Raw genomic sequence first — 22,672 nt, forward strand, 5'->3', positions numbered from 1 at the left:
AATTTCGGAAAATCTTTTCGTCCCTGAAGAATATGCATGAGAATCAAAAGCTTACTCTTCTATTCAGTAATCAGATCACCACTTAATCATTTCAGTATATCTCCTCAAATTATGTAGGTATTAAGTAGTAGGTATCTTTTCGTTAACCGCCATTTTCTTTCCACAGTCGAGTTCGAGCACCGAGTCGGACAGCATTCCGTTCGCGAACGAAAACGCGGGCACGATAAAGCAGAACCGCGGTCAAATCAGCGGCCGTCCTCACACAGTGGACTACGGACGCGCGGGCATCCCCCTCGCCTCCCTCCCCCCGCGGCCTGATATCAAGCCCACCACCCCCCACTCCCTCCCAGAAAAAGACGAGGGAAAAAGCACGGAACCCGTCGACGTACTCAACGACATCGGAAACATGCTTGCCAACCTCACGGACGAACTAGACGCCATGTTGGAAGAAGAGAAACGACAGGGACTCGCGGATTCCTAAAACAAATTAAACGTTGGAGTGAACTCGAATAAAACTTTTGAAATTCCAAAGATTGTATCGGCAGTTACAACAGTTTTGTTTTGTGTGGGGCCATCGGATTTTAGGACGAAATAAAATGTAACAGTAGGTGACTAATGAAATAATCAAGTACAAGACAACTAATTCCATCAGTTTTAGATCCAGGTGAGAAAGAACCTTTGTACTTTTGACTGCTTTCCCTCCGTACGATGGCTCCTAGAAGCATAACTTTTATGAAAGAAACTTGGTCCATGTAAACCGAACGACTCCGCTTGCTTAGCACATAGTTTTGTTACACGTCCTGCCATCGCCAGCGTTTATACTTACACAGGATACACTGTATGTACTATAGTTTTCTATCTATGTAGCATTTGTACCGATGTAGCGTATTTTATACATCCAATGTATGTATGTATTTTACACGTTTTTTATGAAATAATTACGATTTATTTTAAATTTTAATGAACTGTGTGTTTTTGTTGTTTATTTAAAAAATATTTTGTAACGTAGTTCCTTATTTAATAGACGTTAAATCTACTTATTTTTCGTTGGAGTGACAAAGGGTAGTTATAGGCGGATCCAAACAGATGAAAGTGGCTATTTTTGTAAATATTATTTTACTTAAATTATGTCATAGATAAAATATATCCCAGTAGCTAGTTTTTCATGTACAATAATAAAATTGTAGATTACTCGAGTAAAATGTAGAATGGAGTAGTTAGAATTTATACAAAATACTAGCTCTAGATATAGTGTGAAAATTAGGGGGTTACGTGATTATTGTATAATAGACATTCATTTAGTGATAGACCTCATAGATATTGTATGTTATCGTTCTTATACTGCATTAGGACATGCCCGTTGCCATGCCATGCTTCCACGAGCTGATATTAAAGTTTCCAAAATACGGCTTGAGCAAACTCAATAAAACCTGCTAACTGTAAAAGGAACAGCCTTACGTCGGCCATACTTTATATAGCATCGCATGTACCTCTTACGACATCTAAATAATGTAAGCGTTAAATTACGATCTCTTTTTGTTTCCTAATATTTTTAACGCATGTCCTCAAAACTCGTGATATTTAGAGGCCATAAATCGATTACAATATTTCGATACATTTCTGATAAGTACGTACTATTCGTGTATTTGTAACCACATAAAAAGTAATTGACACATTTATTTTTATTTACTTAGCATTTAAGTATCAAACCATAATATGTATGTATCGAATCGTTTGAAGTTTATGTAGGCAACAAAATCATTCAATGTAATCAGAAATGTATACGAAATGGGTTCATATAATATTAACTCTTGACTAACACCATGGAATGTACAATAATAACAACTAAACATAGCAAATTATGGAATATAAACTAAGCTTTATGTAAATATCATGAACATCCATGTTTCTACACAGTCTTCTTTAATAACGGCTCTTATTTAGACATTTTGTAATACCTACTTTACTGAATTGTTGTACGTACCAAATGGACACCACATGTTCGTGTCTAAGATTCCAAAGATCATCTTCCAACATAAAAAATAACTTTTTCTATTCGACTTTTTATTATATCTAGACGAAACAGACATTTTCTGTTTAAAAAACCAATTTTCTTATGTTATTTACTTAGACATGAATGTGTGAAAATGCCGTCACTCTATTTACTTTGTATGAAGCTAGAACGGTGCTAGATTTGATATAAAAACAATACCTAGTTATTCTAAGTTAAACATCAATGAACTGTTGTAGGTATAAATTATTTGTTCTTTGAACTAGTCAAAATTATTGTTTGAGTGACGGCAGTCTATGAAATTATTTAATTGTAATTACTTCACAGCTTAACTTCCTTACTTATTTTATAATTCAGTTCTTAATTTGAATAAATATATTTGTAATACCCATCTTGTGTCTGTTCATTGAGTTTCTGTTTCCTACTTACAACTTACCTATTTCCCAGTACCCCTAAATTAAGGCAACAGTCTACTCCAAATCCAAACTATAATACTTAATACTTAATGGCTCTGAAAGAGAACATCGATAAATTCAAATTCCCATAGAAACCATCCACTTTAAAGTAAAAAGTGGTAATGGTAACATCAGTTTTCCGAAAATCCAATCAGTTTTTCAACGACTGTGATGAAATAAAACTTACTGAAAATAAGTGAAAAGTCGCCGCGAGACTGTCTCATCTGTGCCGCGAGACTAGAGGATAAATCTCTCATCTGTGGGATAAATACCCCTACTCTAGTACGGAGTCGACAAACTAAATTTTACCCTCTGATATCATAGACAAGACATAGTATTATACATTTGTATTTTATAGTAAAAATCTTGAAATTTTTGATTAACTGAAATTCAACGAGATACCTAACTAAATAAAATATACATAAATAATAAACGCGCAAATGGGCAACAGTGGCACCATAAAAATAAGGCGCTAACTGCCATCCGTGAAAATTCGTAGCAACTTCCGTCGAGAAAGTCCCTGAAATATGTTTTCATTTACAAATCTGTCAGTTCCATAGCAATTTTCCGAGAAAATCCTGAAACTTCCAGTCCTTGAGCTACGATTGGTTGAAACTCGCAGCGCACTTCCTTTCGACCAATCAGAGTCGACCAAACTGGATCGATGTCAAACGATGCAGCGGCCATTGAAAACGAAGTGTCAGATTTTCTTGTTGTCATCTGTGTCGTCTGCGCGATCGATATTATAAATTGGTTTTCGGGGTTTGAGGAGGTCGTGTGACTATTGAGCCATTGATGTGGTGTTTAATATAGTGTTCTAATTTGTGTAAAGTTCTTACGTAAGTGTAAAAATGGATACAGCGGGCGCGTATGGCGGAGGAAAAGCTGGCGGGGCGTTCGACCCTCAGGCTTTTATCCAAAGGCCTCCTGTGATCGTGAGGGCGGTTTGCTGGGTGAGCACATTCATTTTACAACTCCTCCAATCGTAGAAACCCTAATTATAGCTTTTAGAGTGACCCTCAATGCACACTCTCATAGTATTTCAATCATTATAAAATGCAGTATCTCTTATCGTTTTCAGTGAACCGTAACATGTAACGCTACCTACTGTATTGTTATTGAATTATTTTACATAAACATGAACGGTATTATGCTATAATTAGAAATTACTCTTGTAATGGTTATATTTCTAACTAGGGATTTTCCATGTAACTGAACAGTTTATTAACAAGTCTAATATGCTAGATAGATACTATTTGCTCTATTAAGTCACGCTCTAGATTATTAAGTAACAGCTTTGCTCCTCATACAAAACTAGAAGGATAACCATTGGCTGTTAATTTGGAATTCCTATCATTATCCTTCCTACTTATGAATTGATAATATTATAATATTATGAAGTTCATTTACTTGTTCTTACTTTTTAATTTCTATAATAATTGAAATAAAGTTACACAACATTTAATTAACCATTCTAAAAAAATAGTAGGTATATGTTTCCAGTCCAGCTTACGTCTATATTTGTTTTAATGGAGTAGTTTATCTGATAGAAATGCATAAATATTCAATAGTAAAAAAATAGATTCAGACGTCTTGATCATTTTAATCTCTCCAGAAATTGAAATTATTCTAAGTAGAATTTAAATGCAATAGATTTAAATTCTAAGACTATGAAATTGACCTTGTTACTAAATTAGGTGTAGTAAATGTAACAAGTTTTAAAAATCTAGGTGCAAAAAATAAAGTATTAAAGAACCTCTTTGACAAAATTATTAGGTAAATTTTATTGGAATGTTGCCTACTTGTTTATCCTACATTTGTAGAGCTTTTAATCTACACTCAAATACATAACATATTTTAAAAAGCATCAAGTATGTTATTTACTTAATTTTACACTAAAAATAAGATGACTATGAAGAGCCTCATGCTCGTTTCACCACAGTCACTTAAAATTATACATTTAACAGGAATTTTGTTTTCATATGGATCATCAAATTAAATCATTTATTTGTAATCATCAAATTCTTAATATTGAGAGATAAAGTGGGAAAGTACTCTTAATGTAATGTAGATAGAAAATTTTACTCATAGGAAACATTCCTTAATTTAGGGAAAGAAATATAACTGCATTTAGATTTCTTATCTACAGTATTAAGAGTACTTTTCCTCTAGGTAGCATTACAAAATTCCACCCTGTATAACCATAACTCTATCCTCCAGCTATTCAGCGTGATCGTAATGGGCTGCATATTGGCCAAGGGCTGGTACGTGTCCTCCAATGAAAAAAATAACATATTTTTTGATAGATTCTACCTAGAAAGAAGTAGAGGACCTTTAGTTAGCTACAGATGTCATCCATCCATGAATGCCATCCATGAAGACGCGCCGCAACAATTTTTGGTCGAAAGAAGCGCGGGGTGCGGGGAGTTGGATCCGAGGCGTCTTTCCGTTCTATACATGGCCAGAACGCACCCATAGGAAACTGCTCGTGTATATTTTGGAGTGTCTCTTTGTAAGTCGGTCACTACAAACTATACACGAATTTTGCGTACTGATCGTGTATAGTTTGTGTCGTGGATGGATTCCGTCTTCGCTCCAAACTATACTACACCACTTACAGTTGACTAGAGTGTGTTTAGTTTATTTGATTTAATAAAATATGGAATTATATTTAAAATTATTACATTTATTAGATATTATGCTCGTGCTTTGTCCTCGAGATTAGAAATAAGAACTACCTATGTAGATCACGTACGGTGATGCCATTTTTAAATTCATTAATTTTTACATAAAATATTATTATTTTACTGAATCTACATATTATTATAATAAATCTAGATTTATAACACTAATGTAAGTGGTTTCTGAAATTAAATTGATTAGGTAGATTTCAAATTAAATAACAATTATTTATTAGTGAGAGTGAATGAAGAAAGTTAAACGTGCATTATTAACTAAAATTGTCGACCGTTCGGTGTAGTGGTTCGAAACGGATAACTGTTCCGGAGGTAGCCGGGTTCGATTCCCTCACAGTACAAACATTAATTTGTGTGCGTGAACATATTTTGATATTTGTTTGTATTGGACTGGGTGTCTTCTATGTATAATAAGTATGTATTTACAAAAAAAGTATTTAAGTATGTTTATATCCGTTATCTAGTACCCATAGTACAAGCTTTGCTTAGTTTGGGACTAGAAGCGCAGTGTAAAATGTCCAGGGATATTCATTTTTATTTATAAGCTTTTATCTCAAGAACAAAAATCATTTTCACATACATAATTCTTAATTTCAGAGTTATTCAGCCCCAAAACAAATATCTTTTCTATGGCAGAATATGAAACACCAAAAAGCTCTTTATCAAAACAATGGCACGTGTCGAAATTGATTCAATGTTTAAAGTAGACACGCAGTTATGAATTAATATGTAATAGAAAGAGAGGTAAATAAGTCAAAATGACGAGCATGCAACTAAGTACTCGCGTATACATTGTAATCGCGAACTTATTACAATACATACATGATTAGTCCGTATGCGTACTGACGATGTATATTTTGGAGTAAGATAATTGACCTAAGTCACTACAAAGTATACGCGAGCAGTACGCAGCGTATGCGTACTGGTCGTGTATAGTTTGGAGGAGCTTAGTAAAAAAAGTCACATCCAAACTATACTCGATTAGTTTCACACCCTTGCGTTCTGGCTATGTATAGAATGGAAAGACGCGGATCCGAGCAATCCGAGCGTCATTATTGTAATGTGCGTGTGCACTCATGCACTCATTAGAGGAAGAGTAGTGGGGCGCGTCTTCGTGGATGGCACGATCTAATCTCCCTGGCTATTTGATTCATATAGGATACCCTGTATAAACCTAACTGTATCCTACAGCTGTTCAGCGTGATCGTGATGGGCTGCATATCGGCCAAGGGCTGGTACGTGGACAAGGAAGACCACAAGGAGTACTGCGTGTACAACAAGGACACCAATGCGTGCAACTATGGCGTCGGCATCTCCGTGATCGCGTTCATAGCATCCGTCGGCTTCATAGTTGGCGAATACCTCTTCGAGCAGATGTCCTCCGTGAAGACGAGGAAGCATTATGTGCTGGCTGATCTGGGCTTCTCTGGTGAGTCATCATTTTTTAAAGAAAGCAATATTTTGTATATACAAATCCTGTTAACCCCTTGTGTTACCGGCGTGTTACCCCCATAGTCGACCGGTGGGGATCGATCCACCGTTCCTCGGATCACAAGTCGCCCAGTCCGATACCCTCACCGTTCGGCTATCGTCGAATCAGGAATCATACGACCCTCTCTTATTCACTAGAGCAGGGTTTCCCAAACTATGGGTGGGTGGGTGAGCGAACATTGAGTGGGCCCTGCCTGTAGAACGACACACTACCCCTACCGATCCAACCGCTTAGCAGCGGGCGAAGTTTCCTATAGGTGGGTCCCGAGTTTGGAAACTTGTATTAGATAAGTCGTAGCCCAGACAAATTGGGAACCACTGCACTAGAGGGAGGATTTGGCCAACACTCTCCATGCTGGCCAGGCGGATTGGGGAGGCAGGCCCGCCTTACTTTTTTCCTATCATTACACATCTGGAATAAATAAGCATCCACGATATTCAGATGCCTTTTGGCAATCTAGGCGGCTAGGCGTGTCTGCGTTTTCGTAACGCCTGAAAGCTTGGTTTTATACTCTGTGACATTTATTTTTGGAGCGATATTATTAGGATGTGCGTTAAGATAAAAAGTGTAGCACCATTAATGTTTTTGAAGCGCAACGAATGCGAATAGGTTGTGATATTTTAAGTCTAATTTTTAAATGGTACTCTTTGGCTCTTGAACACAATCTCACCCGAAGAATTCTAATGCAGTAAAGACCATAAGGGGATTGAGAAATTGACGTATTCTAATTACTGGTTTTCGGTATGTAAACCATATTTGGTCATCTTCATCATCAGTAGGTTGACGATCAAACCATACAAAAATACCTTGAGCTTTCTTTTTTCAACATGGAACTTTTTCAAGAGATGCAGGTTTCATGACTACCAGGTGATATCTACCTACCTATCATTAATATTTGATCAGGCATTGTTGTCATAAAAGTGAAATATTTAGTACATTCGTCACACAGAGACCAAATCGCACCATAGACATACAATGAATCAATAATCGATTAGTTACAATTGCTACCTCCACACCGAGTAGTAACTAACAAATGTAGAGGCGCAGTTAACAGCACATCAAAGTAAAAACTTTGTTGTAAAAATACCAACCGAATTGAGAACCTCCTTTTGTTGAAGTTGGTTAAAAAGTACCTATTGCAACGTCATTATGCAAGATGTTTAACTTCTTAATTTATAAAAAATTACCACCTACTCGTAATTTTACAACTAGTTTGTACAACTTAATCTAAGAGGAATATCATTAACGCCATTAATTTTCTAATAATTAATATTACATTATAATATTTAGTTTTGTTATAGGAAGTTTGTGTTATTTGGTGGGTCTTTCCAGTTTATGTTAGTTAGCAATTTATTTATTTACCTTATTTATAACCTAATTAAATAATATTATTAGCAACATAATTGGGCATCTACTCAATCTAGGTTCATAAGTCGAACTATATTAGTGCAAGGCTATCAGGGTTAGAGCAGCGTATATTTTACCTAAACTGACCCCTACTATTAGTGGGTTACTACCCGTGACTTCTCGAGCGAAATGTAAGAAGATACAGCAATCACGTTAATGCTGGAACCAATTAAACATTCGTCGTGAGACGTCCACCCACAAGGTTGACCGACGACTACATAAAGGTAGCAGGAAGGCGCTGGACGCTGGCCGCTACCAACCGGGCAACATGGAAAGCATTAGGGGAGGCCTATGTTCAGCAGTAGACGTCCTATGGCTGATATGATGATGATGGATTAATTAAACATTTACACAATTAAACTGCGTTGAAAATATTATAAGATTACCAGAACCAAATCGAACTATGCCATTGCCAGACACGTACGCTCTGGCCATCGATGACCTAAACTCGTGGTGCTGCCAGGTTCAACGTAATCAATCAAGTTTTAGAAAACATCGCCGATCAGATGCTGTTTAACCAGTCTCATACCGAAACGAAAAAGGTTTTGGAGCTCTGTAGAAGGCGAAAAGGCTCCTATCAGAAAGATCTGATCTCAACTTAGATCTATTATCCAGCAAGCGAATTGATTGAGGACTGGACATCACTATAATGTCTCTAATCCAAGGGAAAATGCATCATTTTTGTGTCAAAACCGTATCTCGCAAGTCTATTTAAAGCGATTTATTGTCTGCATCGCCCAAAGCAACTGGGTCATCATTATTAGAACAGCAAATACAGAACCTACTGGTCTGTTCTCTCGGCGCCTATACCCTCTTGACCCTCGCGCGAACTTTATTAGAGCACTTAATTCCACTTAGCGCGTAATTCGAAACGAGTGAGCCCACTCTATTTCATTAGACGCATTGTTCCACGTTCGACTCTTGGAGCTGTGATATGTAGGTTAGCTATCATTAAAGATAAATATACGGTGCAGAAAGGTTCATAACTTATGGACCTTTTTTCCGTGGAATAAAGCACCTAATAAGTTGCTGTAGATTGCTGGAATATGACGCAATGTTGGTGAAAAGAAGAAATTGCTGTTTTGCAGGTTTTTGAATTTAATTTGACAGTAGTGATCTATGCCTTTTTTAATTGGTTTCATTTTGACTCGTGAATGGTTAAAGAAAATAACTGTTTGTAAGAAAACGAATACTTAAACTTAGTATTATTAGTTTCGTGTCGTGACTGAGTAGAATGAGTTAAAGAAGTATTTTTACGCCACTTTTTCGCAAACGTTAAATGAAATGTTAACGCGAATAGGATAAAGGCTGTCCGTCAGTATCGGCTTTCAGTCGGACTAATCCTCGACTCAAAGATTGACAATCTTCAGCCAGTTCCTGTTTCGATTAGGGCCACATCGATACTACGGCTCGATTGGCAGAGCACGGCTTCATTTCCTCTGCCATTCCATTGGCGAGTTTTATTTGAAGTCAGCGTCAAATGGTTCGTCACACCCAAAGTGGCCAAATAGTTGACAACACAACCTTATTCCAATTGTAACAAAGACGTGTTGCGAACTGGTTGTGTTGTCTGTCACGCACTATTTGACGCTGGCTGCACAGAATAATAATAAGTACTACGTACAGAAGTTTTTCTTCGCGAAGGTATTCAAAAAAATGTATGCTCAATGTCATCAACAATATGGTGTAATTTAGCTTGTCTTATGAGTCGAGCACCGTTTTGTTGACATACGTCAGTGATCGGTACTGTCTTGATGCCATAGGGCTGACTGCTACAAGAAGCTACTGTGTCGCCATCTAGCGCACCACACTTGCATTCACTGCTCTTCGCGGCAACGCGCAGCTACATGCGGCCGCCAGTTATATAGTGTAAGAGCTAGCACCTAAATATTTTATAACACACATAACTGTGACAATTTATTTCACGTGGGCGAAGCCAAAAAGCTAGTAAGAAATAAAAATTCAATTCAGTAGGTATTTCAAACCAAATTTTATTACATAAACAAACATTATACTAATTTCATTATGGGCCCTTAGTATGTGAAAACTGCAATTGACGATATTTCGCACTGTTTTCAATATTATGTATTACAGAACGTATGTGTGATGGGATGATATTTTCGAAAACACGATTAGAAAAATTTTTTCTCGAAAAAAAAACATTTACCTCTGGATCTTTTTATAAAAGTTTAATATGACCGTGTTTTACAATAAAATTCCTATAAAATCACAAAGGTATCATGTTTGCCTCTTTGATTTCCTGGCTGTTTTAGATTTCAAAAACCTAAATATATTAATTTATTAACTTTCTGATAAAAATGTGAATGGCTCTTACGATGTCCCCCCCTTAAATCAAAATGTCTTTATTTGGTCTATATGCCCATCATCACTACGTAATAATTATAAAAAAAAGTCGCTTTCCTGTCTGTCTGTCCCTATGTATGCTTAGATCTTTAAAACTATGCAACAGATTTTGATACGATATTTAGGGTTCCGTAGCCAAATGGCAAAAACGGAACCCTTATAGATTCGTCATATAGTCTGTCTGAACATAGAACGTTTTTGTGCACTTTTTAAAATGAGTTAACCAAGTATATGGCTATTAGACTTGCACACGTCCGTCCGTTTTTTGGAGAATTAATATAATTAAGTAACATTTATTTTTTGCATTCGGCTCTTGGTCTAACCCAAACGAAACACGAACAACTAATGAACTAACAATGAACAAAGTTGATAAATTAGTAATATGTAAATGATGAATTAGTTTTACGAGCTGTCCCGGCGTACTTCGTACCGCAAATTAATATAAAGTTGTTTAAGTGATTTATAAAATCGCAATATTAATTTTTGAAAGTAGGGTCATTGTGCTGGTTTTCTATCTAACTTCGGTTTTCGTCCATTTCACTGAGCTGCCATAAACACATGCGTAAAATTTGAATACAAAGTATTGTATTCACAGAAGGCAGTAGCCATCCCGCGCTAGTTTTGTTGCAATCTATAATGCCTAAGCAACAGTTCTACCTAAATGAAAATGTAATTTAAAAAGTAGTGAGTTCCAAAAAATTACGTAAATGCGCGGCCATACACCGGTCACCGGTACATTGCAGAAATCATCGCGCCAGAAAAAAAACGTGCTGACAGGAAAGCATAGCTCAGGTCATATAGCAGGCAAATCAACTCGGAAAGGGATCAACAACGTATCGCCTTTTGTGGCATGGAGGTAATAGTGGAGAGGAAATATAGATCTATACAAAAATTCGACAAATTAATGACAAACAGCTGTTTATCTCTTTCTAACTTACCCCTGGTGATGTATAAAAAAAGAAATAGATAATGTTTGGTCAGTACTCATTCTGGCAACATTTTCATGTGACGTCACTAACTACCTGACTTGTGCCGAGTAGGTACCTACATACAAGATTTAAGAAAACAACATATTTATAGGCAATCAGCTGACAACTACACGCACACACACACACACAAATACCTGTCAGCTGATTGCCTATATTGCGGCCATGTTGTTTTCTTAAATCGTGTATGTATTTATAATGCGTGTAAATGTGTGTGTAATGTACCGAGTACGTTTATTTTAAAGTTACGCCAAGTCCATGAGACATTGATATACGTCAGTGTTTTGCGAGCTGTCATTGCCCTTCGCGCACTGTCATCGGCGAGGCAAGGCGTTTACGTTACGGTGCGGATTGTGTGTGCGTTGCAGTATGGACTTTAGTTGACTGCCTTTATGAGCACTCGAACGACATAAAATAATATGATACATTTATGTAAGGGTATTTTAAGATCACAAAGTTGGCAACTCCGATAGTTGGACGAAAACCAGCGCAAAGACCCTATCCTGTTTGACACCTATAATAATTGACAATAGCTGGCTCGGCGAACTTCGGCAAACTAATGTGTGACGTGAAGTACCAAATCGCGGAAAATGTCGGAAGAAATACATGAATTTGCATGAATTATCATGAATAACAATAACCACTTATTTACCTCTCAGTGTCTTCAGGCAACTTAAAAAAAGTACATTGTGTGTTTTTTATTATTATTTAGGCAGTTAAATACTGCACAGTATTTTTTTTTTTTCCATAATACAAGAGTACGCGTGCGTGTGTCAATGCTCGCTCGTATCTCGTATGTGACGCCTTGTCGAATCGCCTCCTGTAGGTGGGCTATCGTGCGTGTTTTGTTTTCGATGTGAACTCGCGGAGATGAACAGGCCTGCTGGCTGTACATATTTATTTAGTCGTAAAATGAGTTGTACCTACGCAATAAAAATTTATTCACTCATTTTGAGTGTCGTGTTGGTATTTCTGAAATGAAGTCAATCATCGTAAAAAAGAGACTCATGCATGCAAATGACTCAGATGTAGGTATGTGTGAGTGATTTAAGAGCTCGAAAGACATAGCGTTATTTCAACTCTAAACTGAGAGTAGGTATACAAATATCATAAACATTAGCAAAACTTTCATGTCTGTAAAACTAGGCATGTTAAATACTTCTAAGGAAGCACATCATACTATTCAGTGTCATAAGTCAAGAATAATGACCTACTTATCTGCGATCTTACAGGCGCCGGAAAAATGCCTGCATTATTGAAACCTAGCCGACGCTACATTATTATTATTCAACACTGTGTCACGTTATACAGTGTGAGTCACGTTAAAGTGTACATATGAAAATAGATGAAACTAGACCTATTTTTATCGACAAAAAAGAGGTCAAAAAATTTTTGAGATTTTTTTTTATTTTTTTATAGAATTTTTTTTCTTCCAATTACTTATTGTAAAGAAAAGGTAATAACTTTTAAACTATAAAATAAAAACAGTAATAATGCTAAATAACAGGCGATACTAAAAAAATACATATAATACACAAAAAAGGCCAACAAATAATAAAAAATGATACTTTTTGAAAAAAAATTGCTTTTAAATTCGTGTTTTTTTGGTTATTTGATAAATTTCTCCAAAAAATGCCCCTATAACCGGTGGTTTTTATTACTTTGTATTATTCTCTATCGTATAACTTTCGTAAATCCAAAAATCGCATGTCTCTATCCCGATCACAACGTTTGCAATGATCATTTGAACTAAGCCTCTCCGAGCGCGCCATTCAACGCTTCGTTAACAACGAAACTGAAAATGGCTCTAGATTTGTAATTTTGATAAAGACAAGTTATATTTCAAATAAAAACAAAAGATTTCGATGTAAAATAAGCATTTTAGTTAAAATTAAAATTGTCTCTACCTGTAGCGGAGAATAATGTTGTGGCAGGCCTTTGTTCAAACGATCATAGCAAATGTTGTGATAGGGATAGAGACATGCGATTTTTGGTTTTACAAAGGTAATACGATAGAGAATAATACAAAGTAATAAAAACCACCGGTTACGGGGCATTTTTTGGAGAAATTTATCAAATAACCAAAAAAACACGAATTTTTAAGCAGATTTTTTTCAAAAAGTTTCGTTTTTTATTATTTGTTGGCATTTTTTGTGTATTTTATGTATTTTTTTAGTATTGCCTGTTATTTAGCATTATTACTGTTTTTATTTCATCAGGATATACCGCTTAGTTTAAAAGTTATTACCTTTTCTTTACAATAAGTAATTGGAAGAAAAAGAATTCTATAAAAAATTAAAAAAAAATCTCAAAAAATTTTTGACCTCTTTTTTGTCGATAAAAATAGGTCTAGTTTCATCTATTTTCATATGTACACTTTAACGTGACTCACACTGTATAATATCAGGTTACTTCACCAAACGTGGGCGTCATCGAAGAACTTTTTTGTCAAAAGAAAACTTATGTCATGTAGTTTTTCTTTCCCACAGTGTTTTGATGTCGCTTGTGTACTATTTTCACTAAAGCCGCCACACATAAAGATTACACATAATACTAGCTATGTGTCCGATGGTAGCGCTTTTGTATGTCAAGGCTTAAACTGGGTGGGTGTTTGCCTTTGCATTCGTCATTTAGGTATGACATGTACTGCAGTAGAGTATGTCAACTATAAGAACTGGCTGTTCCTGAGTTCCTGTACCCTTGTAATTTAAGTTCGAAGCTTATTAAGGTTTAAAATATTGATGGGTTGGAGTGCCAGGGAATGGCGTCTATGCCAAAAAACAATTTCTCTCATTTGTAAATAGAGATGAGTGGAGTAGTTTCTCAGTGGCTGTCTATTTCCCCATCTCCACACTATTATTCAATAGCAGGGTTTCGTTAAAACGACTTAATTTTTATTTACTGATCATACTCCATCTCACCTTTTATCAATGAATTCAGGTAAAATTGAGGTCCTACTACACCGGTCAGAATCAGTCCCGTAACGAAAGATTTTGGCTATTATCTTCCTAATACGGTTATGATGGCAGATAAAAATGGTAATGCCACTTTTATCACCGTCACCTCGTGACCTTTTCTTAAATCGACGTAAATTAAATCAGCCCAAGAAAGTAGGTAAGGTGTAATGTCATCGGAAATAAATTGGGCCGGAGTTCATATTATTTGACTCGGATTGATGTGGGCAATTGTACCTTGAACTTCGTGATAGACTTCATTGGAACGTGAACGTTTGTTGTGAATGGGGAGCCTTACAGTCAATTTATCTCAATGGCGCTACAGTGTTTTGTGTAAAAAAAAAAGAAAGAAAAAGAAAAAGTTTCAAATGTAACTTGATTTGATGCTCGTTATCTACTTTCTTTTTTGTTTTGTTACTTTAAAATTGAAATAACTCAATAAAAGACATCATCATTGTCTGGCTTGAATCTATACTTAGTTTCTTAAGACGAGTCTACATGTATAATGTAGAAAAGGATATCACAAAATGTATTAAGAGGACCATGTTCAATTCAATTCTTATCTCATTTTATCGTCTGTTGATCGCGCCATGTTGGGCGCCAAGATATTTTGGTAGACCCTTTCTTGCGTAATCTTTCGAACGTATTATTGGGTAGGCTCTTGAGTCGTAAATAGAAATATCACGAGACTTCGAAGTGTTTATAGCTTCGTTAACTTTTAAGTTTGAGAACTTTTAGGGTAAAAACGTAGTTATAATAAACAATGAAGAATCTATAATATTATAATAAATAATCTTTATTCACAAATATCATTTCCTGTGATGTAATAAACCACAGCTTCTGCACTAGGCTCGCAATCTAATTCCATTTCTATGAGTACAAGAGTATTAAAATGACTTTTTCAGCGTTCTGGGCGTTCCTTTACTTCGTGGGCTTCTGCTACCTGTCCAACGCCTGGGGCAAGACCGACAACCCCCCCTACGGAACCGCCAACAACATGCAGGGTGCCATCGCCTTCTGTTTCTTCTCGATCTTTGCTTGGGTAAGTGTAACTGTATAAATTCTTAGCTTTTTTCATCTCTTTCTAACTGTGTAAAAACCAAGTTTGACTTTTTATATGAGATAGCAGAAGCGTTGTATGCATGATAACTTACACCTCTGACTGAATTATATCAATGAATATAAATTCGTCGTATTTAAAATGCCAATTTGACATCACTCAATCCCACCGAGCCAGGATCTACAGCTTGACCGCCAATAAAAACCCAACCAGCGAAGGTCAAGTTTGTCCCGGGCGAAAGTTAAAGTTCATTGGACCCGCATCGAAATTAATCAGAAGAACATAGGAGGAGTCCGAAGTTAGGGTTCCCGAAGAGTTGCAAACTTTATCCTTAACGGCCCCAACGATGCCTTCATCAGGTGGGCTGCGCTTTCTTCGCGCTGCAGCGGTTCCGCATGGGTGCTGAAGCGGCGTTCGCGCCCGCCTACGAGGTTGAGGGAGCTGTGGGCAGCCCTGGCGCCTTCCCTGCCTACCCCGGCGCGCCCGACCCACAGCCTGCCTACAGCGACCCGCCCTTCTCGCAGACGCAGCCAGGTGAATTAGATTAGAGAGTTCTAGAATCCGCGGAGAACATGCTTTTTTTTCGGAATGACTGTGCTGATAGCCGTGAGCGGCTTTCTCAGCTTCAATAGGTAGCGCAGATGGCTCTCACCGGAGAATATGCTTGAAGATCCACCATAATTTGAAGAATCCCTTGAGGTGTTTTTGGACAGCTGGTTCTTGCAGACGGAACCAGATGGGTTATTTGAGAGCCGCACATAAGCTGAGAACATGCTTAAAGATCCACCATCGTACATAAAACTTCCTTGAAGAGTGACTACTACTGCCTGTGAGCGACATACGAGGTGGAGGGTGCTGTGGGCAGCCCCGGCGCCTTCCCTGCCTACCCCGGCGCGCCCGACCCACAGCCTGCCTACAGCGACCCGCCCTTCTCGCAGACGCAGCCAGGTGAGCTAGACTATAGTCGCACACTCACTGCGGCCGCCCGTCGCACAGTCGCCACAGCAATATAATTACGTGCGAGCGATAAGGATGGGTAGCTTGGGGTCATTGGACGAAATTCTACGTGCTCGGCGACCGGGCTTTAGAGAGTTGTAGAATCCGCGGAGAACATGCTTGAAGAACCACCATAATTTGAAGAATTCCTTAAGGTGTTTTTGGACAGCCGGTTAGCATGGTAGAGAGCATGTTAGGGCTTCCATCTTCCAGATTATACAGGGCTTTCTTGACGACTGGCTACTGCCTGTCACCGACATACGAGGTGGAGGGCGCCGCCCGCTTACAGCGACCCGCCTATCTCGCAGACGCAGCCAGGTAGGTGGAGAGAGAACAGTCCACAAACTACAACTAGGTGGAGATCTTGTTCTACTGAGTTCTTATGGTACCTATCCGCCGGAGCCCAATAAGATGGAGCTTTAATTTTAAAATGTTCTGTTAGACATTCGTCCGTGGCTCCTTTCCAGATCATGGCTCGCTTTTGGAACGAGCCCCACCCGAATTCAATTGGAATGGTGCATCCTCTCGGGTCAACCCCATGCCCAACTGCTGACGATCCCACGGAAGAGCATGGAGATGATAAACCCTCCAGCGTCTTGCCTTGCGATTTTTTTTGTAAAGGTTTCCACACGCCTACAAACGACCTGCTGTTTTCGCAGACACGGCCAGGTGGGTAAACAGAGAGACCATGCTCTTATAACAGGAAAAGCCCCACACAATTCCCCTGGTATGCAATTCAATGTACCTACTTTTCAGTCGCAAAACAAAAAAGGAAAAAAAGGCAGAGGAGGATGAAGAAAACATTGATGTGTTTGTGGCTACGAGCAGCAGGTTATTTTGGACTTCCTTGATGAGCGACGGCTACCGCCAGTCCATTGTAACTTGTCGCTTGTACCCACTTCTACTGCAACCTATCGTTTTCGCATACAAAACCAGATGGGTTATTGGAGAGACCTAACCTTGAGACAGACGCAGGCCGCTACCAACCGGGAAACATAGAAAGCATTGAGGGAGGCCTATGTTCAGCAGTGGACGTCCTGTGGCTGATATAATAATGACGATGATGATGATGAACCTAGAGACAAGACCGAGACCTTGTTAATATACCAATACGATTTTTATTGGATGTGTTTATTTAATCTGCTTAGTCAGTTGATTTTAAAGTTACTTGGCAATTCAAAACCAATTCAGTAACTTCGGTTCTTTTGCGTTTATACATGTATGTTTTATTCCAGATGTAACATATTTTATTCAAATTATCTTTGAGAGATCTGTTGAATGTCCCATTTGTGTTTAGATTTTTCCCCTTTTATAAGTGTAATTGAATAAAGGAATGTATCGATGGTTTCTTAATGGTCTAATAATTAAAAAATTTGTAATGTAATGTAACCTACGTCTTTTCAAATTTCCAGGCAACATTGACTACACGGCCCCCACCTACTAAGCCGGCGGGATCCGCGCACCTTTCCCTTTGCGTTTGCGCACCGAGTAAGTAATAATTAATACAGCGCCCTCTACAACAACAGGCAGTCAAAATCGTGGCGGTTACAAATCAACAATAGGTTTTCTCGCAGTATTGTATACTGTTAACGCTTAATGAAAAACTTCTGATCAAAAGTTGTGACAACCAAAATAGGCAAAACTTGGATTTCGATTATAACTTTTCAGCTGTAATAATGGACATCAAAATAATTCTTTAAGTATGTATGAACCATAACGTTATCAATGTGTTTTTCAACTCGCCTTTCATAGACTAACTAGACTTTTTGACCTGTCAAACATGTGTAGAAATTGCAAGTTTAGGAGTGGGGTCAAAAATGTGTATTACTTTGATGTTATTAGGAAAACAACTAAGAAGAATGTTTAAGAAATACCGAATTCAAATGTCATTGCACTTCATATAAAGTCATCTTAAATGCACAATTGCTTTACTTGTTGTAAGAAATAATCGGCTACACACTTCCATGTACTTAATTATTACTTAACTTATAATCATCATCGCGTTTTTAATTATTTCTTGTAATTATTTGTTATAATTAATTTGACAGCACCTTCAAAGATGTATATGAGTCATAGATGTGTGTTGTTTGTCTCGAATAGTATAATCTCTATTTAATATTTATTTTCGTTAGTGGGATAACTCGAAAAAGTAAGAATTGTATTTACGAGCATTTTTTTCTTTAGAAAATTCCCCCACACTGGGAGCATTCGAGTGTAATGTGACGATGCGATGAGAGATTCGAAATTCAAGCGTAATGCTTTATAGTTAATATTAAAATACATTACACGAGACTGTCCCCATTGTGTGAGCACCTTTACATAGGGACGGGATAAGAAGTGGTTTTGAAAATATTAAAATGCTCGTTTAAGTATACATAAATAAAACATAACCGTGTATCGCTTCACAGTACCTGCTTGTAGGTATGTATATTTGACAATATTACCCGAATATCTATTGTAAAAACGTATATTATGTAAATAGAAAAGGATATTTAAAATATACACACTCCCCGCTCGTGATTCTAAATGTGATATTTGTTTTTGTTTTATTTTAATGTGAGCTTTCTCTTATTAGACCATCGATTGTATCTATCTGTCGTGCCATTTCAACGCTTTAATAAATCGTTGTCGTCGTTAAAAGTATCAAAGAAATACCGTAATCATGTATGACACGTTAATGTATATTATCTTACAAATAAATATATAAATCTATATATCACAAGCTACCTATTGTGATGACTAAAATTTTAATTTAATTGGCTGGTTGGCTGAAGTGTTGCCATAAATTTTTAAAATTATTTAAAAAAACTTTGTCTGAAAGTAACTCCTATTTTTTTATCTAGTCACACAGAATTTTTATTTACATTTAAAACATTGTAACCAAATAATTACTTTACTTTTAAAATTACGTGTGTATTTAGCTATCACATTAAGGTGCGTAAATCCTGTACAATTCCATATAGCTTGATTATTATAATAATAAAAAGTACATTCTTTATTATATTATGTAAATTAAATAAAAGTGTAGGTAAAGTTTAAATGGCATATCGTATGGATTTCCTGCGTTTTAATATAATCGTATTCTCTAAATATAAGTAGGATTTGTTTGTTGTAATCTGCTTGTAATATTATTACGAAATGATCTTGATAAAAGTATTTTGTATTCAACAAAGTTGGCGCGAATGGCTAGCTAATGTCACCTGTCATTTTGACAGTTGTCCTGTCAAACTCAAGTGTTGATTGACATCTCCAAACAACTTTCGCGCCAATTTATTTGAAAGAAACCTTCCGAGTGCTATGTTTTTTTATGTTTGCGTTACAACATGACCATGTTATTTATTGCAATATGATCTGTGCGTTCAGTATTATTAATAAATATTATATTAATGTATAAGCGCTTATCCAAGATCATAATATTTTTTTAAAAGATGATATTTTAGGCATATTCCTATCTTTGATAGAATTAATTAATTGTTTAAAAGTAATAGCATTTCAATTATTACACGATTGCTGTTTTGTCCTAAATGTAAAATTAGCAATGTGCTTATCTTTGTAACGAATGTGAATGTAATTGAATATATATAAATTAAAATTAAAGTACACTGCAACAAGGCTTAAATTTGAGTACAAATAAATAAATTTTGTGTAATAATTGGAATGCGTGTAGATCGGCCTTAAAGCCAATAGGCGTGCTGGCCTTCCTTTTTATCAACCGACTTCAAAAAAGGAGGAGGTTCTCAATTCGACCCGTATGTTTTTTATCGATAAGAAAATTGGCAAAAGGTTGTATCCTCACTTTACCTGCAGATAAAGTTTGTTAATGAGATTTTGCCGGATAGATGGCGCTGTTTCTTTCTGTCAGTGAGTTATATGACACACTCACTACTACTTGTTCGCTAATTCTGCGGGATATGTCGGTTACTTTCATGTTCATATGGATCTCTTTATTTCTGATTCGATCTCGCAGAGATACCAGAACATATGCAGCGGTAGAAAAAAGAGGCAATTTCCAGGTTAAAAAGGACAAAAAGTTCTCTATCCGGCTCAGAGTTGATAGGTATGCGAAAACCCTAAGAAATCTTGTTATATCTTACAATCGGAGGGCCAGCACCCAGTAGTCGTCTTTGTCACTTCCATAGCTTGCACTAATAATTCTTTGTAAAGAGTTTTAGCAATAATGTTGAAGTTTTCTCGTTGCGGCTGACTCGTCTCTTGTAGTCAAAGTCCTCAGTTACACTACTCGCGAAGTTAATCGAATTAATATAGTGTACTTTCGAGCAATCGAGGCGAGCCTCGCTCAACATCCGAAAGCTGGCGGTTTTGCGCCTGATTCAAAGGGGCAAAATACCTACTTGAGTAACGTCCTTAAGCAGGGCCGGTGTGAGTTTAGGGGGCCCTGGGCTAATATGTAATTACTTAGGGGCCTACCTTATTAGGTATAGAAAAAAATAGAACAGTAAAATATTTGACTTAATTGGGGGCCCATTGAATCCACGGGGCCCTGGCTGGGCTGAAGCCCAAAAAGCCATAAGTATGGTAGATCCGGCCCTGAGTAGGTACTTTGTCAAAGTGAGCAGTTGGGTATTATAAACAAAATAATACTAGAGGCGAGAAAGTCGGAGCTTAGTTCGAATGTGTGAGCATATCAGTCGTGTTACTAAGGGCTAGTAGGAAATACTTAACTATTCGCTCTTTATTAGTTAACTTTGTGTAAGTTAACTATTAAAATTTAACCTTATACGGCTTATTTTCCTGAAACAGTAACCATTAGGTTAACCATTATTTTAAAAACTTAATTATCTTGTATCTAAAGTATTCGCTTATTTTATGTGGATTAAAGTATTATCAAAAACACCTCTAAAGTAACGTGCAATATTATTTTTAAGATTATTTTTTTAATATTTTTACTAACATACTGTTATTATCACAGAGCAGATAATGGACATCACAAAAAAAGTTATTTAACTGTATTGTCAAAACTCACCTAAAAACTTTGAAAATATGTTATTACCAGTAGGCCTAAGATGCACGTCGTGATAACTTTTATCGACGTCAAAATGTATGGGCAAAATCGATAAAATGGCGTGATAACCGCTTATCGCGGCGCGCATCTTAGACCTACAGGTAATGGTCAAACACTGATGTAATGCCCTAGGAATACATGATTGATGTTGTTTTGATGGTGGCGATTCTGTTGTTTAGCACTCACTAAACAATAGAGAAATAAATAATGCTTCAAAAGAGTCATTTGACTGGTCAGCATGAAAGGTGGGACTTTTAAGTTGGACACTTGTATGAACATAATGATAGTTCAGTGAATGATTCAAAAGAATCGCCACCGATGTATTGTCTGTGAATTCTAATGTAAACAAATTCTTATGTAAAATTACACTAATTGTAACGTAGTAGCATTACATATTATATCTAGATTGTAGATATGTAACACGTATGTTGGTTAGAAGTCTGTTCTGATGATAATAAAAAAACTACTAAACGATAAAAAAAATATTGTAATAAGTGTTGAATATTAACGCTAAAGTTCAGTGTTTGGTGACGTATCATTTTAAGATGTATAAAGTTGGATCCACTTAGATGTGCGGGGTTTTGCTTGGACTAGCGTGGTGCGAATTCAAAGTCGTATGACCGAAGTTAAAAACGTTAGACCAAAGTTCAAGATCACATAAAAATCTCGTGATGAAACTGATGGCGAATCGTGGTGTTGGATAGTTGTATAAAATATTTAACTAAGATAAATGATACAACATAATTCAAAAGCTGATTCAGAAAACTAAATAACGCCCTAAACGACTCGATCCCAGTAACGCCCTCTACAGTTATGAAACTTCGAAAGTTGAATCGCTGTGGAGCGATGTGTTCGTACTTTGTAGGTATGAATTGGACTTTCCCACCTCCCGTTCCCAACGCTGCAACTTCTATGTAGCCAGGATCTAACCGCTTTGTATGATTCTACCGGTTTTAATGTTACTCGTTGGGCTTCGATTTTGAAATCGCACCATTAATGTACTTAAATAGATATCAATCTCTAAAAGACCAGTAGGGGCTGTGAAATTTATCTCTACGCTGGAAAATTTTATCAATTCACTTCACGAAAGTGGACTTAATTTAATACATTAAATTATTATCAAAGTACTTGAGGCACATAACATCACAGCTACACTAATGGTCATTTAGAAAATACTGGGCCAAAGAAAAAGTTACCATATTTACGAATACTTACTATGGTTTGCAAG

General features: G+C 36.8%; 3 protein-coding genes across 3 annotated transcripts in view; 2 read left to right on the forward strand and 1 right to left on the reverse strand.

The window, feature by feature from the left end:
- Window positions 1–2,403, forward strand: part of LOC135074848 (caskin-2) — a 183,617-nt gene extending 181,214 nt beyond the window's left edge. The window contains exon 12 of the mRNA XM_063969229.1: window positions 167–2,403. Within this exon, the coding sequence (XP_063825299.1) occupies window positions 167–481 (315 nt within the window). The 3' untranslated portion in view covers window positions 482–2,403. The remainder of the gene's footprint in view (window positions 1–166) is intronic.
- LOC135074686 (multiple inositol polyphosphate phosphatase 1-like) overlaps window positions 1–22,672 on the reverse strand; it is a 480,690-nt gene that overhangs the window by 334,583 nt on the left and 123,435 nt on the right. The window lies entirely within an intron of this gene.
- LOC135074679 (synaptogyrin) lies at window positions 3,096–18,275 on the forward strand. The gene is made up of 5 exons (XM_063969045.1): window positions 3,096–3,419; window positions 6,354–6,591; window positions 15,271–15,407; window positions 15,785–15,959; window positions 17,834–18,275. Exons 1-5 carry the CDS (start codon window positions 3,318–3,320, stop codon window positions 17,863–17,865), a joined length of 684 nt encoding a protein of 227 aa, XP_063825115.1. The 5' UTR covers window positions 3,096–3,317; the 3' UTR covers window positions 17,866–18,275.

The sequence above is a fragment of the Ostrinia nubilalis genome, chromosome 9 (genome assembly GCF_963855985.1).
Source record: "Ostrinia nubilalis chromosome 9, ilOstNubi1.1, whole genome shotgun sequence".
NCBI lineage: Eukaryota > Metazoa > Arthropoda > Insecta > Lepidoptera > Crambidae > Ostrinia > Ostrinia nubilalis.

Coding starts and splice junctions, on each gene's coding strand:
- LOC135074679 (XM_063969045.1), top strand. CDS start 3,318: ATGGATACAGCGGGCGCGTATGGCGGAGGAAAAGCTGGCGGGGCGTTC. Junction 3,420..6,353: donor TCGTGAGGGCGGTTTGCTGG/GTGAGCACATTC, acceptor TGTATCCTACAG/CTGTTCAGCGTGATCGTGAT. Junction 6,592..15,270: donor GGCTGATCTGGGCTTCTCTG/GTGAGTCATCAT, acceptor TGACTTTTTCAG/CGTTCTGGGCGTTCCTTTAC.